The 24,313-nt window shown below is 40.0% G+C and overlaps 1 protein-coding gene across 1 annotated transcript in view; it reads right to left on the bottom strand.

The window, feature by feature from the left end:
* Nucleotides 1–23,623: 23,623 nt before the first annotated feature.
* TASP1 (taspase 1) overlaps nucleotides 23,624–24,313 on the bottom strand; it is a 297,011-nt gene continuing 296,321 nt past the window's right edge. Inside the window, exon 14 of the mRNA XM_079719460.1 lies at nucleotides 23,624–24,019. Coding sequence (XP_079575586.1) covers nucleotides 23,927–24,019 — 93 coding nt within the window. The 3' untranslated portion in view covers nucleotides 23,624–23,926. The remainder of the gene's footprint in view (nucleotides 24,020–24,313) is intronic.

The raw sequence follows: 24,313 nt of genomic DNA, 5'->3' as shown, positions 1-24,313 counted from the left end.
GGGATTAAGAGCGCTGCTTAAAGGGGCTCCACAGACGGGCGCGAGTCGCGACTGAAAGCGCGGAGCCCAGTGACGGGCGTGGGACGCTGGGGCTGCTGCTGCCGCCGCCAAGAAGCCCGTGTGCGAGCGCAGGTCACTGTCCACACCGCCCTTCCGGGAGCCTGAGCAGCCCGCCACTGCCGGGGTCCCGGGATCCAGGGGCGGCTTCCCTGGGAGAACGCACGGCGCGCCTCGGGCTGGTGCAACGTCACGCCGACCTCTGCCACTGCAGGCTCGCCCCGCACTCCGTGCCCCTCCCTCCCGCCCGGCCTGAGTGAGCCAGAGTTCCCGAAGAGGCTGCTCCTTTAACCCTTTCCTGTCTGAGCGAAGAACAGACGCCCTCCGGCGACCTACACGCAGAGGCGGGGCCAAATCCAAAGCTGAGACCCGGGAGCTGTGAGAACAAAGAAGAGAAAGGGAAACCTCTCCCAGCAGCCTCAGAAGCAGCGGATTAAAGCTCCACAATCAACTTGATGTACCCTGCATCTGTGGAATACATGAATAGACAACAAATCATCCCAAATTGAGGAGCCAGGAGTCAGTACTGTGCCTCTGAGGTGGGAGAGCCAACTTCAGGACACTGGTCCACAAGAGACCTCCCAGCTCCACATAATATCAAACGGCGAAAATCTTCCAGAGATCTCCATCTCAACACCAGCACCCAGCTTCACTCAACGACCAGCAAGCTACAGTGCTGGACACCCTATGCCAAACAACTAGCAAGACAGGAACACAACGCCACCCATTAGCAGAGAGGTGGCCTAAAATCATAAAAAGTCTGCAGACACCCCAAAACACACCACCAGACGTGGACCTGCCCACCAGAAAGACAAGATCCAGCCTCATCCACCAGAACACAGGCACTAGTCCCCTCGACCAGGAAACCTACACAACCCACTAAACCAACCTTAGCCACTGGGGACAGACACCAAAAACAACAGGAACTACGAACCTGCAGCCGGCAAAAAGGAGACCCCAAACACAGTAACATAAGCAAAATGAGAAGACAGAAAAACACACAGCAGGAGAAGGAGCAAGATAAAAACCCACCAGACCTAACAAATGAAGAGGTAATAGGCAGTCTATCTGAAAAAGAATTCAGAATAATGATAGTAAAGATGATCCAAAATCTTGGAAATAGAATAGACAAAATGCAAGAAACAGTTAACAAGGACCTAGTAGAACTAAAGATGAATCAAGCATCGATTAAAAACACAATAAATGAAATGAAAAATACTCTAGATGGGATCAATAGCAGAATAACTGAGGCAGAAGAACGGATAAGTGAGGTGGAAGATAAAATAGTGGAAATAACTAATGCAGAGCAAAATAAAGAGAAAAGAATGAAAAGAACAGAGGACAATATCAGACACCTCTGGGACAACATTAAACGCACCAACATTCGAATTATAGGGGTTCCAGAAGAAGAAGAGAAAAAGAAAGGGACTGAGAAAATATTTGAAGAGATTATAGTTGAAAACTTCCCTAATATGGGAAAGGAAATAGTTAATCAAGTCCAAGAAGCACAGAGAGTCCCATACAGAATAAATCCAAGGAGAAATACGCCAAGACACATATTAATCAAACTGTCAAAAATTAAACACAAAGAAATCATATTAAAAGCAGCAAGGCAAAAACAACAAATAACACACAAGGGAATCCCCATCAGGATAACAGCTGATCTCTCAGCAGAAACTCTACAAGCCAGAAGGGAGTGGCAGGACATAATTAAAGTGATGAAGGAGAGAAACCTGCAACCAAGATTACTCTACCCAGCAAGGATCTCATTCAGATTTGATGGAGAAATTAAAACGTTTACAGACAAGCAAAAGCTGAGAGAGTTCAGCACCACCAAACCAGCTTTACAACAAATGCTAAAGGAACTTCTCTAGGCAAGAAACACAACAGAAGGAAAAGACCTACAATAACGAATCCAAAACAATTAAGAAAATGGGAATAGGAACATACATATCGATAATTACCTTAAATGTAAATGGACTAAACGCTCCCACCAAAAGACACAGATTGGCTGAATGGATACAAAAACAAGACCCATATATATGCTGTCTACAAGAGACCCACTTCAGACCTAGAGACACATACAGACTGAAAGTAAGGGGATGGAAAAAGATATTCCATGCAAATGGAAACCAAAAGAAAGCTGGAGTAGCAATTCTCATATCAGACAAAATAGACTTTAAAATAAAGACTACTAGAAGAGACAAAGAAGGACACTACATAATGATCAAGGGATCGATCCAAGAAGAAGATATAACAATTGTAAATATTTATGCACCCAACATAGGAGCACCTCAATACATAAGGCAAACACTAACAGCCATAAAAGGAGAAATCGACAGTAACACAATCATAGTAGGGGACTTTAACACCCCACTTTCACCAATGGACAGATCATCCAAAATGAAAATAAATAAGGAAACACAAGCTTTAAATGATACATTAAACAAGATGGACTTAATTGATATTTATAGGACATTCCATCCAAAAACAACAGAATACACATTTTTCTCAAGTGCTCATGGAACATTCTCCAGGATAGATCATATCTTGGGTCACAAATCAAGCCTTGGTAAATTTAAGAAAATTGAAATTGTATCAAGTATCTTTTCCGACCACAATGCTATGAGACTAGATATCAATTACAGGAAAAGAGCTATAAAAAATACAAACACATGGAGGCTAAACAATACATTACTTAATAACGAAGTGATCACTGAAGAAATCAAAGAGGAAATAAAAAAATACCTAGAAACAAATGACAATGGAGACACGACGACCCAAAACCTATGGGATGCAGCAAAAGCAGTTCTAAGAGGGAAGTTTATAGCAATACAATCCCACCTTAAGAAACAGGAAATATCTCGACTAAACAACCTAACCTTGCACCTAAAGCAATTAGAGAAAGAAGAACAAAAACATCCCAAAGTTAGCAGAAGGAAAGAAATCATAAAAATCAGATCAGAAATAAATGAAAAAGAAATGAAGGAAACAATAGCAAAGATCAATAAAACTAAAAGCTGGTTCTTTGAGAAGATAAACAAAATTGATAAACCATTAGCCAGACTCATCAAGAAAAAAAGGGAGAAGACTCAAATCAATAGAATTAGAAATGAAAAAGGAGAAGTAACAACTGACACTGCAGAAATACAAAAGATCGTGAGAGATTACTATAAGCAACTCTATGCCAATAAAATGGACAACCTGGAAGAAATGGACAAATTCTTAGAAATGCACAACCTGCCAAGACTGAATCAGGAAGAAATAGAACATATGAACAGACCAATCACAAGCACTGAAATTGAAACTGTGATAAAAAATCTTCCAACAAACAAAAGCCCAGGACCAGATGGCTTCACAGGCGAATTCTATCAAGCATTTAGAGAAGAGCTAACGCCTATCCTTCTCAAACTCTTCCAAAATATAGCAGAGGGAGGAACACTCCCAAACTCATTCTACGAGGCCACCATCACCTTGATACCAAAACCAGACAAGGATGTCACAAAGAAAGAAAACTACAGGCCAATATCACTGATGAACATAGATGCAAAAATCCTCAACAAAATACTAGCAAACAGAATCCAACAGCACATTAAAAGGATCATACACCATGATCAAGTGGGGTTTATCCCAGGAATGCAAGGATTCTTCAATATACGCAAATCAATCAACGTGATACACCATATTAACAAATTGAAGGAGAAAAACCATATGATCATCTCAATAGATGCAGAGAAAGCTTTCGACAAAATTCAACACCCATTCATGATAAAAACCCTGCAGAAAGTAGGCATAGAGGGAACTTTCCTCAACATAATAAAGGTCATATATGACAAACCCACAGCCAGCATCGTCCTCAATGGTGAAAAACTGAAACCATTTCCACTAAGATCAGGAACAAGACAAGGTTGCCCACTCTCACCACTCTTATTCAACATAGTTTTGGAAGTTTTAGCCACAGCAATCAGAGAAGAAAAGCAAATAAAAGGAATCCAAATTGGAAAAGAAGAAGTAAAGCTGTCACTGTTTGCAGATGACATGATACTATACATAGAGAATCCTAAAGATGCTACCAGAAAACTACTAGAGCTAATCAATGAATTTGGTAAAGTTGCAGGATACAAAATTAATGCACAGAAATCTCTGGCATTCCTATATACTAATGATGAAAAATCTGAAAGTGAAATCAAGGAAACACTCCCATTTACCATTGCAACAAAAAGAATAAAATATCTAGGAATAAACCTACCTAAGGAGACAAAAGACCTGTATGCAGAAAATTATAAGACACTGATGAAAGAAATTAAAGATGATACAAATAGATGGAGAGATGTACCATGTTCTTGGATTGGAAGAATCAACATTGTGAAAATGACTCTACTACCCAAAGCAATCTACAGATTCAATGCAATCCCTATCAAAATACCACTGGCATTTTTCACAGAACTAGAACAAAAAATTTCACAATTTGTATGGAAACACAAAAGACCCCGAATAGCCAAAGCAATCTTGAGAACGAAAAATGGAGCTGGAGGAATCAGGCTCCCTGACTTCAGACTATACTACAAAGCTGCAGTAATCAAGACAGTATGGTACTGGCACAGAAACAGAAAGATAGATCAATGGAACAGGATAGAAAGCCCAGAGATAAACCCACGGACATATGGTCACCTTATCTTTGATAAAGGAGGCAGGAATGTACAGTGGAGAAAGGACAGTCTCTTCAATAAGTGGTGTTGGGAAAACTGGAGAGGGACATGTAAAAGTATGAGATTCGATCACTCCCTAACACCATACACAAAAATAAGCTCAAAATGGATTAAAGACCTAAATGTAAGGCCAGACACTATCAAACTCTTAGAGGACAACATAGGCAGAACACTCTATGACATAAATCACAGCAAGATCCTTTTTGACCCACCTCCTAGAGAAATGGAAATAAAGACAAAAATAAACACATGGGACCTAATGAAACTTAAAAGCTTTTGCACAGCAAAGGAAACCATAAACAAGACCAAAAGACAACCCTCAGAATGGGAGAAAATATTTGCAAATGAAGCAACTGACAAAGGATTAATCTCCAAAATTTATAAGCAGCTCATGCAGCTCAATAACAAAAAAACAAACAACCCAATCCAAAAATGGGCAGAAGACCTAAATAGACATTTCTCCACAGAAGATATACAGACTGCCAACAAACACATGAAAGGATGCTCAACATCTTTACTAATTAGAGAAATGCAAATCAAAACTACAATGAGATATCATCTCACACCAGTCAGAATGGCCATCATCAAAAAATCTAGAAACAATAAATGCTGGAGAGGGTGTGGAAAAAAGGGAACACTCTTGCACTGCTGGTGGGAATGTGAATTGGTACAGCCACTATGGAGAACGGTATGGAGGTTCCTTAAAAAACTACAAATAGAACTACCATATGACCCTGCAATCCCACTACTGGGCATATACCCTGAGAAAACCATAATTCAAAAAGAGACATGTACCAAAATGTTCATAGCAGCCCTATTTACAATAGCCCGGAGATGGAAACAACCTAAGTGTCCATCATCGGATGAATGGGTAAAGAAGATGTGGCACATACATACAATGGAATATTACTCAGCCATAAAAAGAAATGAAATTGAACTATTTGTAATGAGGTGGATGGACCTAGAGTCTGTCATACAGAGTGAAGTAAGTCAGAAAGAGAAAGACAAATACTGTATGCTGACACATATATATGGAATTTAAGAAAAAAAAAGGTCATGAAGAACATAGGGGTAAGACAGGAATAAAGACACAGACCTACTAGAGAATGGACTTGAGGATATGGGGAGGGGGAAGGGTAAGCTGTGACAAAGTGAAAGAGCGGCATGGACATATATACACTACCAAACGTAAGGTAGATAGCTAGTGGGAAGCAGCCGCATAGCACAGGGAGATCAGCTCGGTGCTTTGTGACCGCCTGGAGGGGTGGGATAGGGAGGGTGGGAGGGAGACGCAAAAGGGAGGGGATATGGGAACATATGTATACATATAACTGATTAAATTTGTGATAAAGCAAAAAATAAAAATAAAAAAAAATAAAAATAAAAAAATAAAAAAAAAAATTCTCCTCACATCTTTTGGGCCTACAGTAACCAAAGATGGACAGATAACAAAGGTCCACTTGACATACAACAATTTGCCCTGTATTCCTGCCTGTGAGCTTAATAGATCTGGACTGAAACTCCTAGTTTTGAAAACAAAGACCCAGGATTTGAAGTCTACATATCTGAGCCCTGAGATGGGCCAATTTGGCATCTCTGCTGAAATACCTACGCCCATCAAAAGAAAAAAGAATGTGAAGCGACCTGGAGTAGTTTGCTGTTCATCAGATGCCCTACGTACTACATCTCCCAAGACCAAATTAGAATGCATCTTTCTAAGTTAGCCTACTCCTTATGCTGCAGTTCAGAATACATTTTGTGGAGGTAAGAAAAAAAGCAGACAACTTCTAGATTTTTAACACAGCAGCTGAGTAAATGAGAACAATTTCAACTGAAATGGTGAATCCTGGGGGAGGGGGTCAGGGAGGGGATGGAGAGACAGAAACTAAAGGTTTGGACATATTCTGAAAATGCTTTATTAGATGTCACAGTAGAGATGCAAGTCAATAGTCTGGAGTTCAGGTGCAGTTCAGGCTGGAGATTTGGGAGGCATGATATTTAAAGCCGTCAGACTCAATAAGATCATCTATGGAGACAAGAGGGCTGAGAACCAAGCCCTGAGACCACCAATGTTCAGAGGACAGGAAGTGAAGAGAAACCATGAAAGAATACAGAGAAAGAGAAACCAGGGAGGTACGAGGAAAACCAGAAGTACGAGGTGTGTCAGATTTCAAGTGAAGAAAGTCTTTAATTCTAAGTCTTCTCTGTTCCAGCTTATCTTTAAACAATCCTTTAAGCAATGGCTGCACTATTTCAGCCCTATAACCTACCTCTCCCAGAACTACTGAAAAGATATTTACTATGATTAAGTCTTTGGATCATGGCCCAACATCCTCCCAGCCACCTATATGGTTGATTTTTTTCCTCCTCCTGCCCGGGGAAAGGTCAGCCAAAACAAAGTCCCCCTGTGTAAGAGATTTTTTTCTCTGGCCTTTATGATATGAAATGAGTCTTCCCTCATTTAACCCAGAACTGACTGCCCTGTGCTAAAAATGGTGTGCATTTAATAGCCATGTTCTCCCAGCAAGAGATGGCTCCAAAGAGCATTCTTCTTCTGGATGTGTACTGAAAAGCACTTTCCCTTTCCTTGCAGATTCTGAACTGCTCTTAGAACCAAGAGGGTAGTGCCTTACTTGGCTCCAGACACACAAAAATGTTTAACTCAGGTCAGGGATTAAAAACATTAAGCTGCTCAGGAATTGGTTTTAGGAGCGAAAGTACCTAAGTTACCACCACCTAGCTCTTGCTAAGCCATGGGCGTTGTAGCTAGCCAGTTAGTAACACTGAAAGACTCCTTTTATGGAGGCTTCCCCACCATCAATGAACTCATTTTATATAAATATTTAGCCAGGCAATAAACTGGACAGCCTATGTTACTCAACATCAGCCTCAAAAGACCCTCCCAATTTATATACACAGTATCTTGGTGGAGCAATACATTTTACACGCATGACATGGTCAGCGATAAATATACCAGGGTAGGTCAAACCCTATTTGGTTCTCTGCTTTTAACTGTCTTGGGCTTTGTGTGTTTCTTTAATCAGTTGGATGATTTAGATAAACAACGTGTATTAGTCTTTGTAAGTATAACATGCCTTGAACTTTCTCCAGATATTCATTCCCATTCATCATCATAATAGTTGTTCCCCCTTGGCCATCATTAAGATTAGAAACGTCCTTGAACCATTTAATGATATTCCACAAGACTGGACAGACTTTTCATGCCTTGATGAATTGCGATCACTCAGCTTAGACCAATGAAATCGGATACCCTTTAATGTGCCTGATGACTCTAAGGAGTTTAGGGAAAGCAGTGCCCGGGGATCAAAATGGTTTCACAGAATAACCATTCATTTGGGGGAAGATGCAGGATTTAAGTAAAATTTGATTAATGAGTTAGTATCTAATCTAATAGCCAACTGCAATAGATATTTTTTCTTTGTTTCTACTCCTGCATATCGTTTTACCTACAAATGTCCATTTATTACAGAACTCATTAGAATGCATAAAGGAGGTATAAAATGATTTTTTAAGCTCAAATTAGAGTATTAAAGAATGAGGTTCCTTCAGGTGAAGTGACTTTAAGATGTTCACACCACTGATGAGGAGAACATGAAAACAAGGCTTGGTCTAGGATGTATTTAACTATTTTGGAGCTGAAAAAGACTAGTTGCCCCTATTTTATGGGGCTGTGTTGCTCAAGAGGGCCACCGTGGGAATGCTGTGATCCCAAATGTCTGTGTGATATCAACAAGCAAACTTGGCAATTCGAGCCATAAATATCTTTAATATTTTCACTAACAGATCAATTCCACCAACCTTGAAAACATTGACATTGCTATGGTTTAGAACCGGCTGATGATACTGGCATATTTAAATCATCTTTAAGTTCCTCCACAAACCATGATCGGAGACAAGAGTGTTAGGAACAGGACCCTGAGTGTAGAGTGGAGAGAGCATTGTGTTTGGAGTCCTGGCTCTCTCACTGGCAACTTGATCAAATTACTTAAAGGAGCATCAGTTTCTTCCTTTATTCATCAATTATTTATTGAGCATCTGTAATGTGCCAGGTGCTGTTCTTGGGACACATAAAAGAACAAAACAGAATATGGGGCTCACATTTCTTCGCAGTTCTTGAGTAATATAACTTCCTACCATCCAGAGTTGTTGTACGGGTCAAATGACGTATCACAAGTAAAAGTGCTTTTCTCCCAGAAGCAAACCCTGAGATAAGAATTTGAGTGCAAGGACTTTATTTGGGAGGTACAGGAAACACTGAAGGTGGGGATATGAGACAGGAAGAGAAGGCAGCCAATAAAGGATGTATTAGCGAGGAAGTCACCATGGTGAGAAACTGGAAATACCAAATGGACATTCTGGGCAATGGTGCAAACACAAGCCTCAACGATATCCCACTCCAGAGTGAGGATGAATACCCCAATATCCTGAGAATCATGAGCTGAGGGCTCCTTCAGGAAGTGTTAATTCCCTGGCAGTTCTGGCCTGCCACATGTAGTTTTGGAGAGAGCCCTTGGGCACAGAGATGCAGATACTGGTATTTGGAAATCAGCTGAATCACACTGGAAATGATAGTGTCCAGCGATACAGAGGAGGATTGTCAGCGAATGATACAGACATATCATCATCATCATTCCTCCACCAGCCAGATGGTGCCTGCCTGTCCCTTTACCCCATCCATGTGCCCCAATATTTAACAGCCACCAGAAGGCTAGCTTGCAGTACATCGTAACTCTTCTCATTAACCAGCTAGATTTGGAAATAATCAAGCCCTAAGTTTCTCAAACTAGAGTTTGTGGGCTCTTGTGAATTTATAGATATAGCCTCCAGAACCCATGAATTCAATGAATTTTGCAATTAAAAACTTTTTCATTTTGATGACAAACTAAAATAAATTAATACAAACATATTCAGGGTCACCCTGCAACTAATTCATGAAAGGCAACTTCATTTGCATTTGTATTTGAGGTTGTAGTAATGGTGAAAGATTTTGCGTAGCTGGAAAAGAGAAAGTGGGAGGACTGAGGCATAATCAGGTACGTTGCGTGTAAACAATAGCCGGAGTGGTATTATCTTTATTGTTTAGGGTTGACCAGAGATGGTACATAGAGCAGTCTATGCATCAATCTTTGTCAGCAGTAAACGCAGTGACTGGTCAACTCTCAACTAGGAATTTTTCACGAAATACCTACATCATAATTTCCCAGGGTGTCTTTTAAGTGGATTGGCTAGAAGAATAATGGGTAGGTAGTAGCTAAAGACAAGTTTATTATCCAAAGGAAGTATAATGCCAATAATGTTGGTAACTCAGATGATGGCTATCAAGTTCAAAAGCAAGAGAATCAAGTCAACTAGTGAAATATTCAGTTTCCAAATAAATGCTTCTATAATAAAAATCAGTGCTTCTGCTTCTGGAAAGATGGAGTAGTATTTTCCCCTATTTCTTCCACTAAGTACAGCTTAAAAAACATGGGAAATTATGTATAAAAAAAATAAGAAAAGTTGGAAAGGTGGAGAAAAGAAGTCAGACCAGTTAGGGACCTGGGGTCCTGAAGAACAACATGGCATGAGTTGGCCAGGTTTTCCCTTTACCTCATGTGTCCAGACTGGGTACTGGAGAAGAAAGCAACCCAGAAACACCAATGGGCACAGACAAAACGAGCCCCAAGAAAAGTCTGCTCTCTCAGTTCCAATGGACCAGAAAAGGGGCAGCCTAGCAAAACAGGAAACTTTTAGACAATAACTTCTCTATTCCAGCCAAACATCACAGGTTAAAAGTCTGCATCTCCAATCCCACTCCTTCCAGTGAAGGTCAAGGGGAGAGCCTAGATTTCCACCCACATCAGGCTGTGACAGCTGTCCCAATACCCCCTCTGCCAAGTGGTGTCAGAGAAGGCCAAGCAGGCACTAGAGACTTTCATCTCCTCTAGGGAGTAAAGACAAAGTACCCCTTCCCATCCTAGCTGGCATGGTGTCTGCTAAAACCTAGTGGGAGCCTGAACTCTCACCCCCACCGAGCAGTAATAAGGAGCTGCTCCCCCATGGGTATCAATGCAATTGAGTGGGAAATCTGGACTTTTCCACTTCCATCTGGCAAGTAATAAGGGAGTGCTCCCCTTCTCCCTCCAGAGTGGTGTCAGAGGAAGCCTGCTAAAAGACAAGATTTAAATAAGATCCAGAGACTCATAACATAATATCCCAAATACCCAGGTTTCAATCAAACACCACTCATACCAAGAATCAGGAAGATCTCAACTTGAATGACAAAAGACAGTCAACAAATGCCAACACCAGGATGTTAGGATTGTCTGACAAAATTTTAAAGAAGCTATTATAAACATGCTTCAACAAGCAACTAGGAACATGCTTGAAACGAATGAATAAAAAAATAGAAAGTTTCAGCAAAGAAACAAGATAAAAAGAAAAAACACATGGAAATTTTAGAACTAAAAGCCACAATAACCAAAGTTAAATAATGATTTAAGGTAAAACAATAACAAAAAATAATGTAATATAATTCATTATCTTATTGTTAATGTGAACTTTATTGATTTTGGATTTTGTTGTATTCACTTGGAAATCTACTGGGATTATGATTATAAAAGACTATACACATAAGAAGTTTCTACCTAGTTTTATGTTTATACAAGTGGCATTATTTAAAAATAATTTATATTAATGCCAGGGAACAATGATTTTTTTTTCCTTTACAAGGGGTCCTCACTCAAACAAGCAAATATTTATTTATAATGTCTTATGGGTTGAATTGTTCCCCACAACATTCATTCATAAGTCAAAGCCCTCACCCCCAGTACCTCAGAAAGTGACTGCATTTAGAGATAGGACCTTTAAAATTGATTAAGGTAAAATGAGGTCATGTGGGAGTGCTCTAATCCCATGTGACTAATGTCCTTATAAGAAGAGGAGCTTAGGACACAGATATTCACAGAGGAAGACAGGGAGAAGACAGCCATCTACATATGGCTAAGCACAAGGTTTATCCTGAAGAACGTTTCATGTGCATTTGAGAAGAGTGTGTGTTCTACTATTGCTGGGTACAGTGTTCTAAAAATGTCTGTTAGGTGCACATTGCGTATAGTGTTATTTGAGTCTTTTATTTCTGTTGAAATAAAGTTGTTCTGTTGTGTTGATCTTCTGCCTAGTTGTTCTATCCAACATTGAAAATGGGGTATTGAAGTCTCTGACTCTAATCCTATTGTCTACTTCTCCTCTCAATTGTGTCAGCTTTGCTGCATGAATTTTCGGGGTCTGCTGTTATGTGCAGGTATGTTTATAATATTTATAAACTCCTAATGGATTGAGCCCTTTATCATTACAAAATTCTCCTCTTTATCTCTAATAACATATTTTGTTTTAAAGTATATTTTGTCTAATACTATTATTGACAATAATATCAGACAATATTATAACCAATCTAGCTTCAAAGCATTGTGATTGCTGTTTGCATGATATATCTTAGTCTATCCTTTTACTTTTAACCTATTTGTATATTTGGACCTAAAGTATGTCTCCTGTAGACAGCAGATAATCAGGTCTTGTTTTTCAGCCCAGTCTGACAATCTCAGCCTTTTGATTAGATTGTTTAATCCATTCACATCTGTGATGGTTAATTTTATGTGTTACCTTGAAAGGCAAAGTTTTTCGATGAGATTAACATTTAAATTGGTGAACGCTGAGTAAAGCAGATTATCCTTCATAATGTGGGTGGACCACACCCAATCAGTTGAAGTCTTGAATTGGACAAAAAAGACTGATCTCCCCGAGCAAGAGAGAATTCCCTGGGAGACTTCCTTCAGATTTCGTCTGCACCATTGACTCTGCTTGGTCTCCAAGCTGCTGGCCTTCAGACTGGCACTGCACCACTGGGGCTCATGGGTCTCAAGTCTGCCAGCCCACACTGCAAATTTGGACTTGTCAGCCTCCATAATTGTGTGAGCCAGTTCCTTATGAAAAATAATTTTCACAGATATGCACTATCCTACTGGTTCTATTTCTCTGGAGAACCCTGACTAATACAACATCTAATGTTATTTTTTATTTATTTATTTTTTATACAGCAGGTTCTTATTAGTTATCCATTTTATACATATTAGTGTATACATGTCAATCCCAATCTCCCAATTCATCACACCACCACCACCCACTCCCCCGCCACTTTCTCCCCTTGGTGTCCATATGTTGTTCTCTACATCTGTGTCTCTATTTCTGCCCTGCAAACTGCTTCATCTGTACCATTTTTCTAAGTTCCACATATATGCATTAATATATGATATTTGTTTTTCTCTTTCTGACTTACTTCACTCTGTATGACAGTCTCTAGATTCATCCACGTCTCTACAAATGACCCAATTTTGTTCCTTTATATGGCTGAGTAATATTCCATTGTATATATGTACCACAACTTCTTTATCCATTTGTCTGTTGATGGGCATTTAGGCTGCTTCCATGTCCTGGCTATTGTAAACAGTGCTGCAATGAATATTGGGGTGCATGTGTCTTTTGAACTATGGTTTTCTCTGGGTATATGCCCATATGCTGGGTCATATGGTAATTCTATTTTTAGTTTCTTAAGGAACCTCCATACTGTTCTCCATAGTGGCTGTATCAATTTACATTCCCACCAGCAGTGCAAGAGGGTTCCCTTTCCTACACACCCTCTCCAGCATTTGTTGTTTGTAGATTTTCTGATGATGCCCATTCTAACTGGTGTGAGGTGATACCTCATTGTAGTTTTGATTTGCATTTCTCTAATAATTAGTGATGTTGAGCAGCTTTTCATGTGCTTCTTGGCCATCAGTATGTCTTCTTTGGAGAAACGTCTATTTAGGTCATCTGCCCATTTTTTTATTGCGTTGTTTGTTTTTTTAATATTGAGCTGTCCAATGTTATTATTGATATAGTTAAATCTATATTTGCCATTTAATTTTTTGTTTTCTGTATGTCTTATGTCTGTTTTGTTCCTTTATTCCTCATTTACTGCTTTATTCTTTTTTTAAATTGAAGTACAGTTGATTTACACTGTTTCAGGTGTACAGCAAAGTTACTACTTTATTCTGCATTCAGTGACTATTTCTAGTGTAACATTTTAATTCCTTTAATGATCTTTTTCACTGTTTATTTCATTATTTTCTTAGTGGTTGGTCTAGGGTTTACCATATATATCTTATAAGAATCAACTTCAAATTTATTCTAATATAATTCCAACAAGAAATAGAAATACTACTCCTATATAGCTCTATTTACCATACTCCTTTTTTGTGCTATTATTATCATACATATTACATCTATAGATGTTGCAAATGCAATTCATCATTATAATTATTATGTAATATAATTTTATATCTATTAAAGAAGCTGAAATAAGAAAGAAGGGCAAGTGTATATTTGTACATTCCTTATGTTTACTTTCTTATTTACCCATTTCGGTTCTCCTTATTTGTTCCTGTGGGTTCAAGTTACCATCTGGTTTCATTTTCTTACTCCAATACAACTCCGCTCCCACTCATATCCTTTGTGCTGTCAAATATATTACATTATACATTCTAGGTCCGACAATGCAATTACTTACATACTATTTTATACACTTGCTTTTTAAATTAGGTAATAGAAGAAAGGAAAAAATATGCACTTGTACTGTATTTTATAAATACATGATCACCTTTACTGACTCTCTTTGTTTTTCTGTGTGGATTCCGATTTCCATCTGGGTTTACTTGCTTTCAGTCTGAAGGACTTCCATTAATATTTGTTGTAAAGCTAGTCTGCTAGCAACAAATTCTCTCTCTCTCTCTCTCTCTAGTTTACTTGGAAATATCTTAATTTTACCTTCATTTTTGAAAGATAATTTTGCTGGGTATAAGATTCTTGTTAAGATTTTTTATTTAAGCACTTTGAATATGCTGTTCCACTGCCTCCTGGTCTCTATGGTTTCTGATAAAAAAATCAGCTGTTAATTTTCTGGGGGTTCCCTTATAAGAGATGATTCAGTTTTCTCTTGTTTTCAAGGTGTTCTCCTTGTCTTTGGTTTTCAGCACTTTTATCATGATGTGTCTATTTGTGGATCTCTTTGCATTTATTCTACTTGAAGTTCGTTGAGCCCCCTGAGTGTGTAGATCAAAGTTTTTCAGCAAATTTGAGAAGTTTTTAGCTGCTATTTCTTCAAACATTTTTCCTTCTTCTTTCTCTTTCTCCTCTCCTTCAAATACTTCCACTATGCATACACAGGTGAACTTAAAGGTGTCCCACATTTCCTTGAGGATCTTTACTCTTCATTTTATTTTCTCTCTGTCCCCCACATTGTCTAATCTCTATCGATCTATCAAATTTGCTAGTTCTTTTTTCTGCTAGTTCAAATCTACTGTTGAGCTCCTCTAATACTCTTTTTAAAAATTTTCAGTCATTGTACTTTTCAACTCCAGAATTTCCATTCGGTTCTTTTTTATAATTACTCTCTCTTTATTGATATTATCTATTCCATGAGATATTGTCTTCATACCTCACTTTACTACTTCAAGCATGGTTTCTTTTAGTTATTTGAGCATTTCTGTCTTGGGTGGCTTAAACAACAAACATTTATTTCTAACCATTCTGAAGGCTGAGAAGTCCAAGATCAGGTGCCAGCATGACTGGATTCTGTTGAGAGCCCTCTTCCTGGTTTGCAGATGTCTGTCTTATTGCTGTGCCTTCAAATGGCAAAGAGCAGAGAGAGGAAACTAGTTCCCTCAGGTTTCTTATAAGGGCATTAATCCCACTCATGATTGCTTCACTCTCATGACCTAACTATCTCCCAAAGGCTCCACCTCTTACTATCATCACCATTAGAGGCTAGGATTTCAAATTTTGAATTTGGTGCAGAGACACAAATGTTCAGTCCACAACAATATTTGTGATGGCTACTTTAAAGTCTTTGTTAAATCTGACATCTGGCCCTCCTCTGAGATAGTTTCTGTTGCTCGTTTCCCTCCAAGGCTAGGTCACATGTACCGATCCTTTTAGCTGTCTTGTAATTTTATGTTGAAAACTGGACATTTTAGATGATATAGAAACTCTGCTTACTGATTTCTCTCTCCCCTCTCTGGGGCTTGTTTTTGCTGTTGTTTGATTGCCTATTTGATTTGTGAAATTTGTGAAATGGCTACATTATTTTGGTGAAGTCTATTTCCCCTGTGATTTGGGGCACACCACATTTTCTTTCTGAGTACTTTTAAAATATCAAATGTTGGTAATTACTAAATGATCTTTGTTGCCTTGTCTAGCTATGAAGTTTTAAGACTCCAAATGCAGAAATCAATATCCTTATAAAAATGGTTTTAAAAAGAAGAGATGAAAGACGTGTTGTCCTTGAGTCCTTGAGCTCCAATGAAGACACTTGCTCAGATATTCACATTCACATTTCCTGCTGCTTCATGTGTCCCAACCCTTTCTTCTCATGTCTTCTCTTCTAGACATGAGCCTCTCTCTTACCCTTTCTGCAGAGACCTTGGAAGCCATGCATGAAAATATTTTGGAGCCAAAGTATGGAAGGACCTCAGTTCCTGAATCACTGTTTGGAGGATGGCTGCCACTTAGACTTCATCTGTGCAAGAAAGCTTTATAATATTTAGACTTTGAGATTTGGGGGGTTATCTATCTTGCAGCCAGTATTGCCCTAAATAATAGTTTCATGTTTTCGGAGTCAACCAGTTGCCATTAGCCCCTAACTGTAACCATGAATCCAATGAAATTAAAGTGAAACATGGAAAATATGACCAGACACTGAAGCAATGGAAGAGATTTTTGGTAATTGACTCTGAATCCACTCTTTGCCTCTGGTAAGGATTCTGATCTGGCCAGGGCATCTGATTTGGACAGCTGCTCAGGAGCAGTCCTGAGCAGGGGAGCTGGATGAGGCCAGGTCACAAATGGTAATACTCACTCAAATGACTAGAGAACGGATGTATGGATACTGGGGGGGGGGGGGGGGGGTGTGTGTGTGTGGGATGAATTGGGAGAATGGGATTGACATATATACACTATTGATCCTATGTATAAAATTGATAACTAATGAGAACTGTATAGCACAGGGAACTCTACTCAATGCTCTGTGGTGACCTAAATGGGAAGGAAATCCAAAAAAGAGGGGATATATGTATACGTATAGCTGATTCACTTTGTTGTACAGCAGAAACTAACACAACACTGTAAAGTAACTATACTCCAGTAAAAAGTTTCTAAAAAGTGGGGGGATAGAAGAGCATATCCAAGAGCAAGAGGCCTTCCTGAGAGTAGAGCAGAAGGTGATCAGTTATATTAACATGTTTTCTCTCATCCAGTCCCTTCTTTACTCCATTCCTCATCCCTAGAGTTCTTACCCCTATAGATAATCAATCTTCCTTCCTTATGTATCCTTCCAGAATTTATGTATGCAATATAAGAAAATAGTTATATATAGTCTTTGTCCTAATTCTTATCCCAAAGACAGGATGTTATACACACTAACCTTTGCTTTGCCCTTTTCATCTAATATATCCTGAAGATCTTTCCATGCCATCAAAAAGAGAAACTCATCTTCCTTTTCAACAGCTTAATACTATTCCATTCTGTGGATAAATCATAGTTCATTTAACATCTTTATAATAAGTATGAGTTATCCCCAATAATCTGCTATTACAAACATGCTGCAACAAATATCCTTGCACATATGTCATTTTGGTATGTCTGTAGGTGTATTGATAAGATAAATTCCCAGAAGTATGTTGCTGATTTAGAGGGTAAATTGACATGTAATTTTGATAGATATTGCCAAATTGCCTAAAAGCTTTTGCACAGCAAAGGAAACTACAAATAAGACGAAAAGGCAACCCTCAGAATGGAAGAAAATATTTGCAAACGAATCATTGGACAAGGGATAAATCTGCAAAATATATAAATAGCTCAATATTTAAAAAAAATAAGCCTCTGCTTTTGTGTTGCTGGGAACCTGCATGCAGCATGTCTTGAAAGGAACATGTTAAGAGGCCTCATGCAGAAGGACAGGCCCTGAGCTGACAGGAGGAAGCTCAGTTGGTCCAGCCCCCAGTTCACCCTCCAACAAAGTTCAGCACACCAGTGACTACCAGTGAGAGCAGCAGGAAAACCAGTCAGAGAAGCCAAGTCTCACTGACAGAGTTGTGAGCAAATAAACCAGTTGTCAAAGCTGCTCAGGTCTGGGGCGGTTTGTTATTCTGTGATACGTGAAAAAAAGAACCCAAGAATTTTGGTCTGTGTATCCAGAAGAATAGAGTGAGCATTAGCTAGATGGAGTAGGCAGGTAGTTAACAGGTTTGAGGGGAAATCTTGGGTGGAAAGATTAAAATCTTACTACTTCTAAATGGAAAAGAACATTTGTTTTTTCTTAATAGAGTAGAAGAACAATATCCTCTATCTCTGAAGCACTGCTGGATTTTTCCAAGGCCAGAAAAGGCCATTTTAGGAGCAACTCTTTGGATCTTCAAGATAATAGCCACGCAGAGGGTAAAGGAATTGTTTAGATTCTTTTCTTTCCAGCTTCTGAAGCTCTGTTGACAATCAGTGAAACCCCCATGGCAGTTTGAGGTAGAGAAATCCTCGCCCAGTTTTTCTGGCTTTGCCACTGTGGTTTCAGGGCTTCAAGGACTCTATCATGTAAAGGAGAAACCACGGTGCTTGCTTTCCCTCCCGCCTTCCACAACTGGTCACGAAGAACCACCCTGGGCTTGGCTGATGGGCTTCTGGAAGCTGAGTGTGCAGCCTTGGAGGAAGGCCCTTGCCAGTTTTCGATGTAATCCTTCCTGTGGCCGTACACTTCAGAGACAGCAGCGCTTGGGAAAAGAAAAACTGCCTGGTCAATTTGGTTAGCCTGTGGGTCTCTGATGATACACATCTGGGCTAATACCTTGTGAATTTTCCGCAAATGAAGTGTTGGGGAAAGGCAGTGTATTGCTTAAGAATTTTAACTCTCCCAGAATAAATATTAATGTAAAAGGATTGCTTGTATGTTGCCAACCTCCCGCTCGCTCACTCCCACCTGTAGCCCACGACATTCACCCACCCACACCTCCTTCCCACATTTACCAGCTAAAGTCAAATTCATTGTACACACAAAGGCTTATCTTCCGGGTTCAACCTTTTCTTGGGCCAGTTCCTGGGAGGGAGGAGTGGCTTCCATCCATCAGCCCTCTGTAGATCCTCCACCCCGTGACCCACCACTGCAACCCTAAGTAGGGCAAGGAGATGAGGCATCACGGCACAAAGGGATTCACAATGTTGAGCAACTATAGGGTTTATGTCAGAGTAAAGTTGATGGGTTTGACTTAATAAACATTTTGTTTTAAGAAAAATGTTAGGAGGCAAAGCTTAGAAATTTAATCATATACCAAAGGGGAAAGGAAGGTGAGGGATAAATTAGGAGTTTGGGATGAACAGATACACACTACTATATGTAAAATAGATAACCAGCAAAGACCTACTGTATAGCACAGGGAACTATACTCAATATTTTGTAATAACCTGTAAGGGAACAGAATCTGTAAAAGAATATATGTGTACCTGAATCACCATGCTGTACACCTGAAACTAACACAACATTGTAAATCAACTTTACCTCAATTAAAAAAAAAGAAATGTGAAAAAGAAATTTAACCATAAAATTATGTTAAGGATATCCAGGCTTGAGAGATGGCTTCCTGGAAACAGGTGTCATATGAGGCTGTTATAGCGTGGTCAACATGTAGATGTGTTCACAACACAGGGACGCTGACAACACTGCCTTGGTCTCTTCAAGTCATAACGCACCTTTGGCCATGGTTTCTTCCAATTACCATTAACACAATTCCAGGCCACTTCCCCTAAGGCGTCCATCAACCCATGACGACCTGCTGCTGCTCAGCTTCTGTTCATTCCCACCTCCTTAAAAGCTTTCTCCCACCTCCAGGGGTCTGATGACTGTCAGCACTGACAGTCATAAACTTCTACCTTCATGGTACTACCAGCCTTATCACCTGGAGAATGTCCACCGGATGTTATAGATGAAGATAGCTCATGAGGAGCATAGGCAGGAGGAGAGTCCCCAGGGTCGGGGGGTGGCAGCGGGTGCACTAACAGACCAGTGAGTCTACCCTCTGCAGGAGAGAGTATAAAGGCCCTCCGAGGCTTCATGACCGAAAGCATATGGAACAGAATGAAACTTAGTTTCAAGTTCCTCAGCAGCAACCCTAAGACAAGGAGTCGAGAGCAAGTAGTGCATCTGGGAGATGATTCCAGGAAACACAGGTTGGGGGTGGGGAAGTGTACAGGGAAGGGAAGAAAGCCAGTACAAGGTGTATTTATAAGTCAGTGACCACAGGGGGCAACTGAAGTTTAAATCTCTCAAAAACAGTGTGAAACACCTGCCTCGGAATTACCCCACCCAAGGAGCAAGGGAGCTCCTTGTATATTTATACATCAACTTCTGTTCATCACTTGTTGAGAGCTGCTTCTGGGGGTGCTGGTTCCCTGGACTTCTGGCCCACTGTGTGCAGGGACAGAGTAGCTTTCCACGGTCCCAGAGAAAGTCCTCAGGCACAGAGGTGCAGATGTGAGCCTGTAAAAGTTGTCTGGGGCTCTGTGAAACAGAAGACCCATGGGCAAGGACAGTCATCTGTTCCAGGACACCTGCTGAGTTGGCTAAGACCTTACCTCAGTGCTCATTGCACGGACCTGTGGCCTCAGAGAATGGATGCTGAAAATGTACTGTCAGTACTGTGATCAGTTTATAAAAGTTTTAGGATAAAATATATGTATTCATATCCATATATGAATTAGCTAAACCAGAATTGTATGGGGAAGCAGTAAATGAGGTATGTGTAACCCTATAGGTTTGGACAGCTTTCCATGACATTATTAAGTGAAAATTGAAGGTTCTATAACCCCACTTGGGGGTTCAATACAATCCCATTTTTGTGTTAAAAGCACAGAAAATTTATATATGAGAAGAGTCTTAGAATAGAAGCTAAGGGACTTCCCTGGTGGTCCAGTGGTTTAGACTCCACGCTTCCATTGCAGGGGGCATGAGTTTGATCGCTGGTCGGGGAAATAAGATCCCACAAGCCTCACGGCTTGGCCAAAAAAGAAAGAAAAGAATAGACGCTAAAGGTTACAAGCTAAAGTGTTAATAACTGTTGTCTCTAGGGAAATGGGGTTATGAGTTAAATTTTTTGTTGCTTTCTAAGTTTTTGTAATAAGCATGGATTGCTTTTATAACCATGACCAGATTTCTAAAAATTCACAATAATGAAATATAATGTCAAGATACGAGAATAGTTCCAGTACTTTTCTAAATCTTCCTTTCTTCCTTCCCTCACACCCTCCATCTGTTACAACAGAGTAACCTTACTTCTTTCAGATAACTGGTATGAACATCACCACTCTCAAACATGGGAGAAGATGAAGAGTTCGGCACAAAAGGCTTTTGAGGAACCAAAAGAGATGTCCTTACGTCTATAAACTAAAACTCATGCATTTTGCTCACAGACAAGCATCTCAGACTAGCATCAGGGGCTTGTTTATATGTACTTCGTACACAGTTCTAACAGACATTGGCATCTGCATTCAAGTTCACATTTAGAAGAGGCATTTAGACGATAAGAAAGGGCCCACCACAGGCAGACACACAAGAAGCAGGGAGAGGTGGCAGAGGTGACAAGTGAGGACAGAGCCCAGACAAGGCTGCCACACCTGCCAGTCAGCACAGGGACTCCTTAGGGCAGAGCACACACCCTCCGCCTCCTCACCAAGTGCGGAAGACACCCCTGTTTCCAAACTCAGAGCAGGATCACAGTGACAGCCTTGAGGCATCCAGGCCAGGCTTAACTGTACCCAAGAGAACCAAACATCCAACGCCCAGGCCTTAAAATGAAATAGAATAGAGGCCTATATAGTTAGGATCATCCACATTAAAAGTGGGTACCTTCAAACACAGCTTCGGAGTCTTGGTGATATAGGCCAGACTAGGGAATGAGGTTACATTCTTATCTGTTTCTATCTTTCCTACTTTTGTGTGAAACGAAGTTGATTTTATATCTGTCAATACCTTCTGGTTCCAGTATCTCTTCTTTAACATCTGATCTTACAATTAAGATTTCTTGCCTCCATGACCGTTCGACTTTTTTTTCCTCCTGGTTTCATAATATTCCCTAAATTAAAAAGAAAAAATCAGAAATTGGAGACTAAAGTCCTAACAAACTGTTTTTGGAGGGGCTGTGTTCTTTTATACTGACCATTTTAATCTCTTCATAAAAGGGGTGTTTAACAAGCCCAAACTTTTAAATATGAACAGAATAAAGTCAAAAGGAGATGAAAGAAATGGCATTCCTGGTGAAATAGGTCAGATGATTTTCAGACTCCAAAGTGTCCTGATAGTTTTATGTGATCCAATCCAGTTCCTGAAAAAACCCTGCCAACAGGTAACAGGTCTTTGAAAGCTTTTGAAGCCAAAGGCTCCCCACCAGCCAGCCATCTCTTACTAAGTTCTCAGCCTCATTAAGAATGAGAAACAGATACCACGGCACCAACCTGTCTACGAGAACACAGCGAGACAAATGTAATTGCCTGTACGAGGAATATAAGTCAGCAACTCCCAAAGCATTCATATTTACACCCACTCCATTTTGGTTGTCTTTCCTTTATAATTTGCCCATACATCGATGTCAAGTGTATAATTTCATCTGGGGCTTTATCAGTTACCGCCCAGAGCCATGATTATATGGTGCAGGGAACTTCCTCCCCCTGAGCGAGTCTATCTTTAGTATCTTCTTAATAGTTACTTCTTACATGTAAAATCAAAAGGAAAGTCTTGGTTTTCTTATGTGGCTCCAGAATCACTAAGTATAACATTTAGAAGCAATTTATCAACTGAAACCATTGACTTTTCAGCTGCCACTACCATTTCTCAAAGCAAAGTGTTCTTATTCCTTCCCTTGGTTATTTTTTATCAAATTACAATGAAAATTTTAGGGACTTCTGTATTGACCATTCAATCATGTACTAAGTTCATCTTTCATCTTGCTGGTGTCCAGCCTAATTAAATAGAGATGAAACTGAATTTTGAATACTCAGAACCACAGCAAGAGGCATAAAGGTATGACTTCCGGACGAAGTAACTTTTTACAAACAAAAAACGGTTCTCCAATCTACGATTCAAAAGATAATTTATTAGTCTGAGAAGAGGAGTCACACACTATACCCAGTAATATGTTTCTTTTATTTTTGTTCCTTTATCTTAAAAATATATGTAAACAAGAAACAAAGATAATATTGAATTTTCCCATAAATTTTGCTTTCTTATTTACAGTGTTACATTGTAAATAACATTCCATTATACACAAATTAAGCACTGTGCATTACTGTATGTTCTCTTTACATATTCTTTCATAATATAGTACACACAGCTCGAAGCTATGCAGTATTTAAGCTTAGAAAAGCTTGAAAGAAGTACAAACTTTATCAATAAGACTAGTACTTAAAAAGGTTCTGACCTTAATTCCCTGCTAGATTGTTTCACTGAAACCATTCTTTGTTAAAGAAAAATGCCCCATATGAGGGATGAGAACAACAGTTTAAGTTACCATAGGATCCACTTAAACTGGCTAACAAATAAAAACACTTTGTTACTAGCACTGTTATCAAATGGAGCATGGCCACTGTCAGTCATTTCAACAAGTAGATTTACTCTGCAGTTCCGACACATTATATCAAAGACAGTTGGTACCTCTTTGTGAAATCAACAATGTTTCCTGCAACTTTAGGTTTTACTTGTAAACAGTTAAAGCACACATTTTGGGAAGATGATTTAATCATTCTTGGTCTGAGGTTACACAATAAGGAGGAATTTCTATTTCATCGAAGGAGAAGCAAGCGTGCGCACGGGCGCGCGCACACGCACACACACACACACAGAGTCCCGCTCATCTGCCCAAGACGCGCGTGTCACCAAGCGCTAACTACAGCAGCACTAGTGTCGCGAGCGATGCACGAGGCTGCGACAGGAATTATAAAATGAGGAAGATAAAACATCCAACTTCGGTTAAAACCCTGCGAAGCTCGGGTTCTGAAATGCCGCTCGGATGCTCTGTGTTCAGCCTGAAGGTTCAGCTCACTGGGCTCTCCAGGCGGCAGACCCCACCTTCAATCGCCACGGACTGTCCGGCTACTGCACCGGGAGGGAGTCTGGAAATGTGAGTCTGCAGAGGAGGAGACGGAAGACTGTTAGAGGTGCCAGCTGTGTCCCCCTGACGTGCGACAAAGGCGGAGAAAACACCAGAGCATCTTGGCTTCTCTTTGCTTCTGAGCATCTACAGGCTGTGCTGGCGGGTAACTCAGGTGCAGACAGATCCTGTTTGTCCAGATCTCAGGGGATATTAACTGAGTACCTACTACCTGCCAAGCATAGCACTGGTAGCTGGAGATAGAGACCAGGACAGCCCAGGCCTCCAGGAGCACAGAGCTTACAGTTTAGTCACACTCAGAACAAGAGT

Source organism: Hyperoodon ampullatus (assembly GCF_949752795.1).
Source record: "Hyperoodon ampullatus genome assembly, chromosome: 14".
Classification (NCBI taxonomy): domain Eukaryota; kingdom Metazoa; phylum Chordata; class Mammalia; order Artiodactyla; family Ziphiidae; genus Hyperoodon; species Hyperoodon ampullatus.
This window is presented reverse-complemented; position numbering and strand designations above follow the sequence as displayed.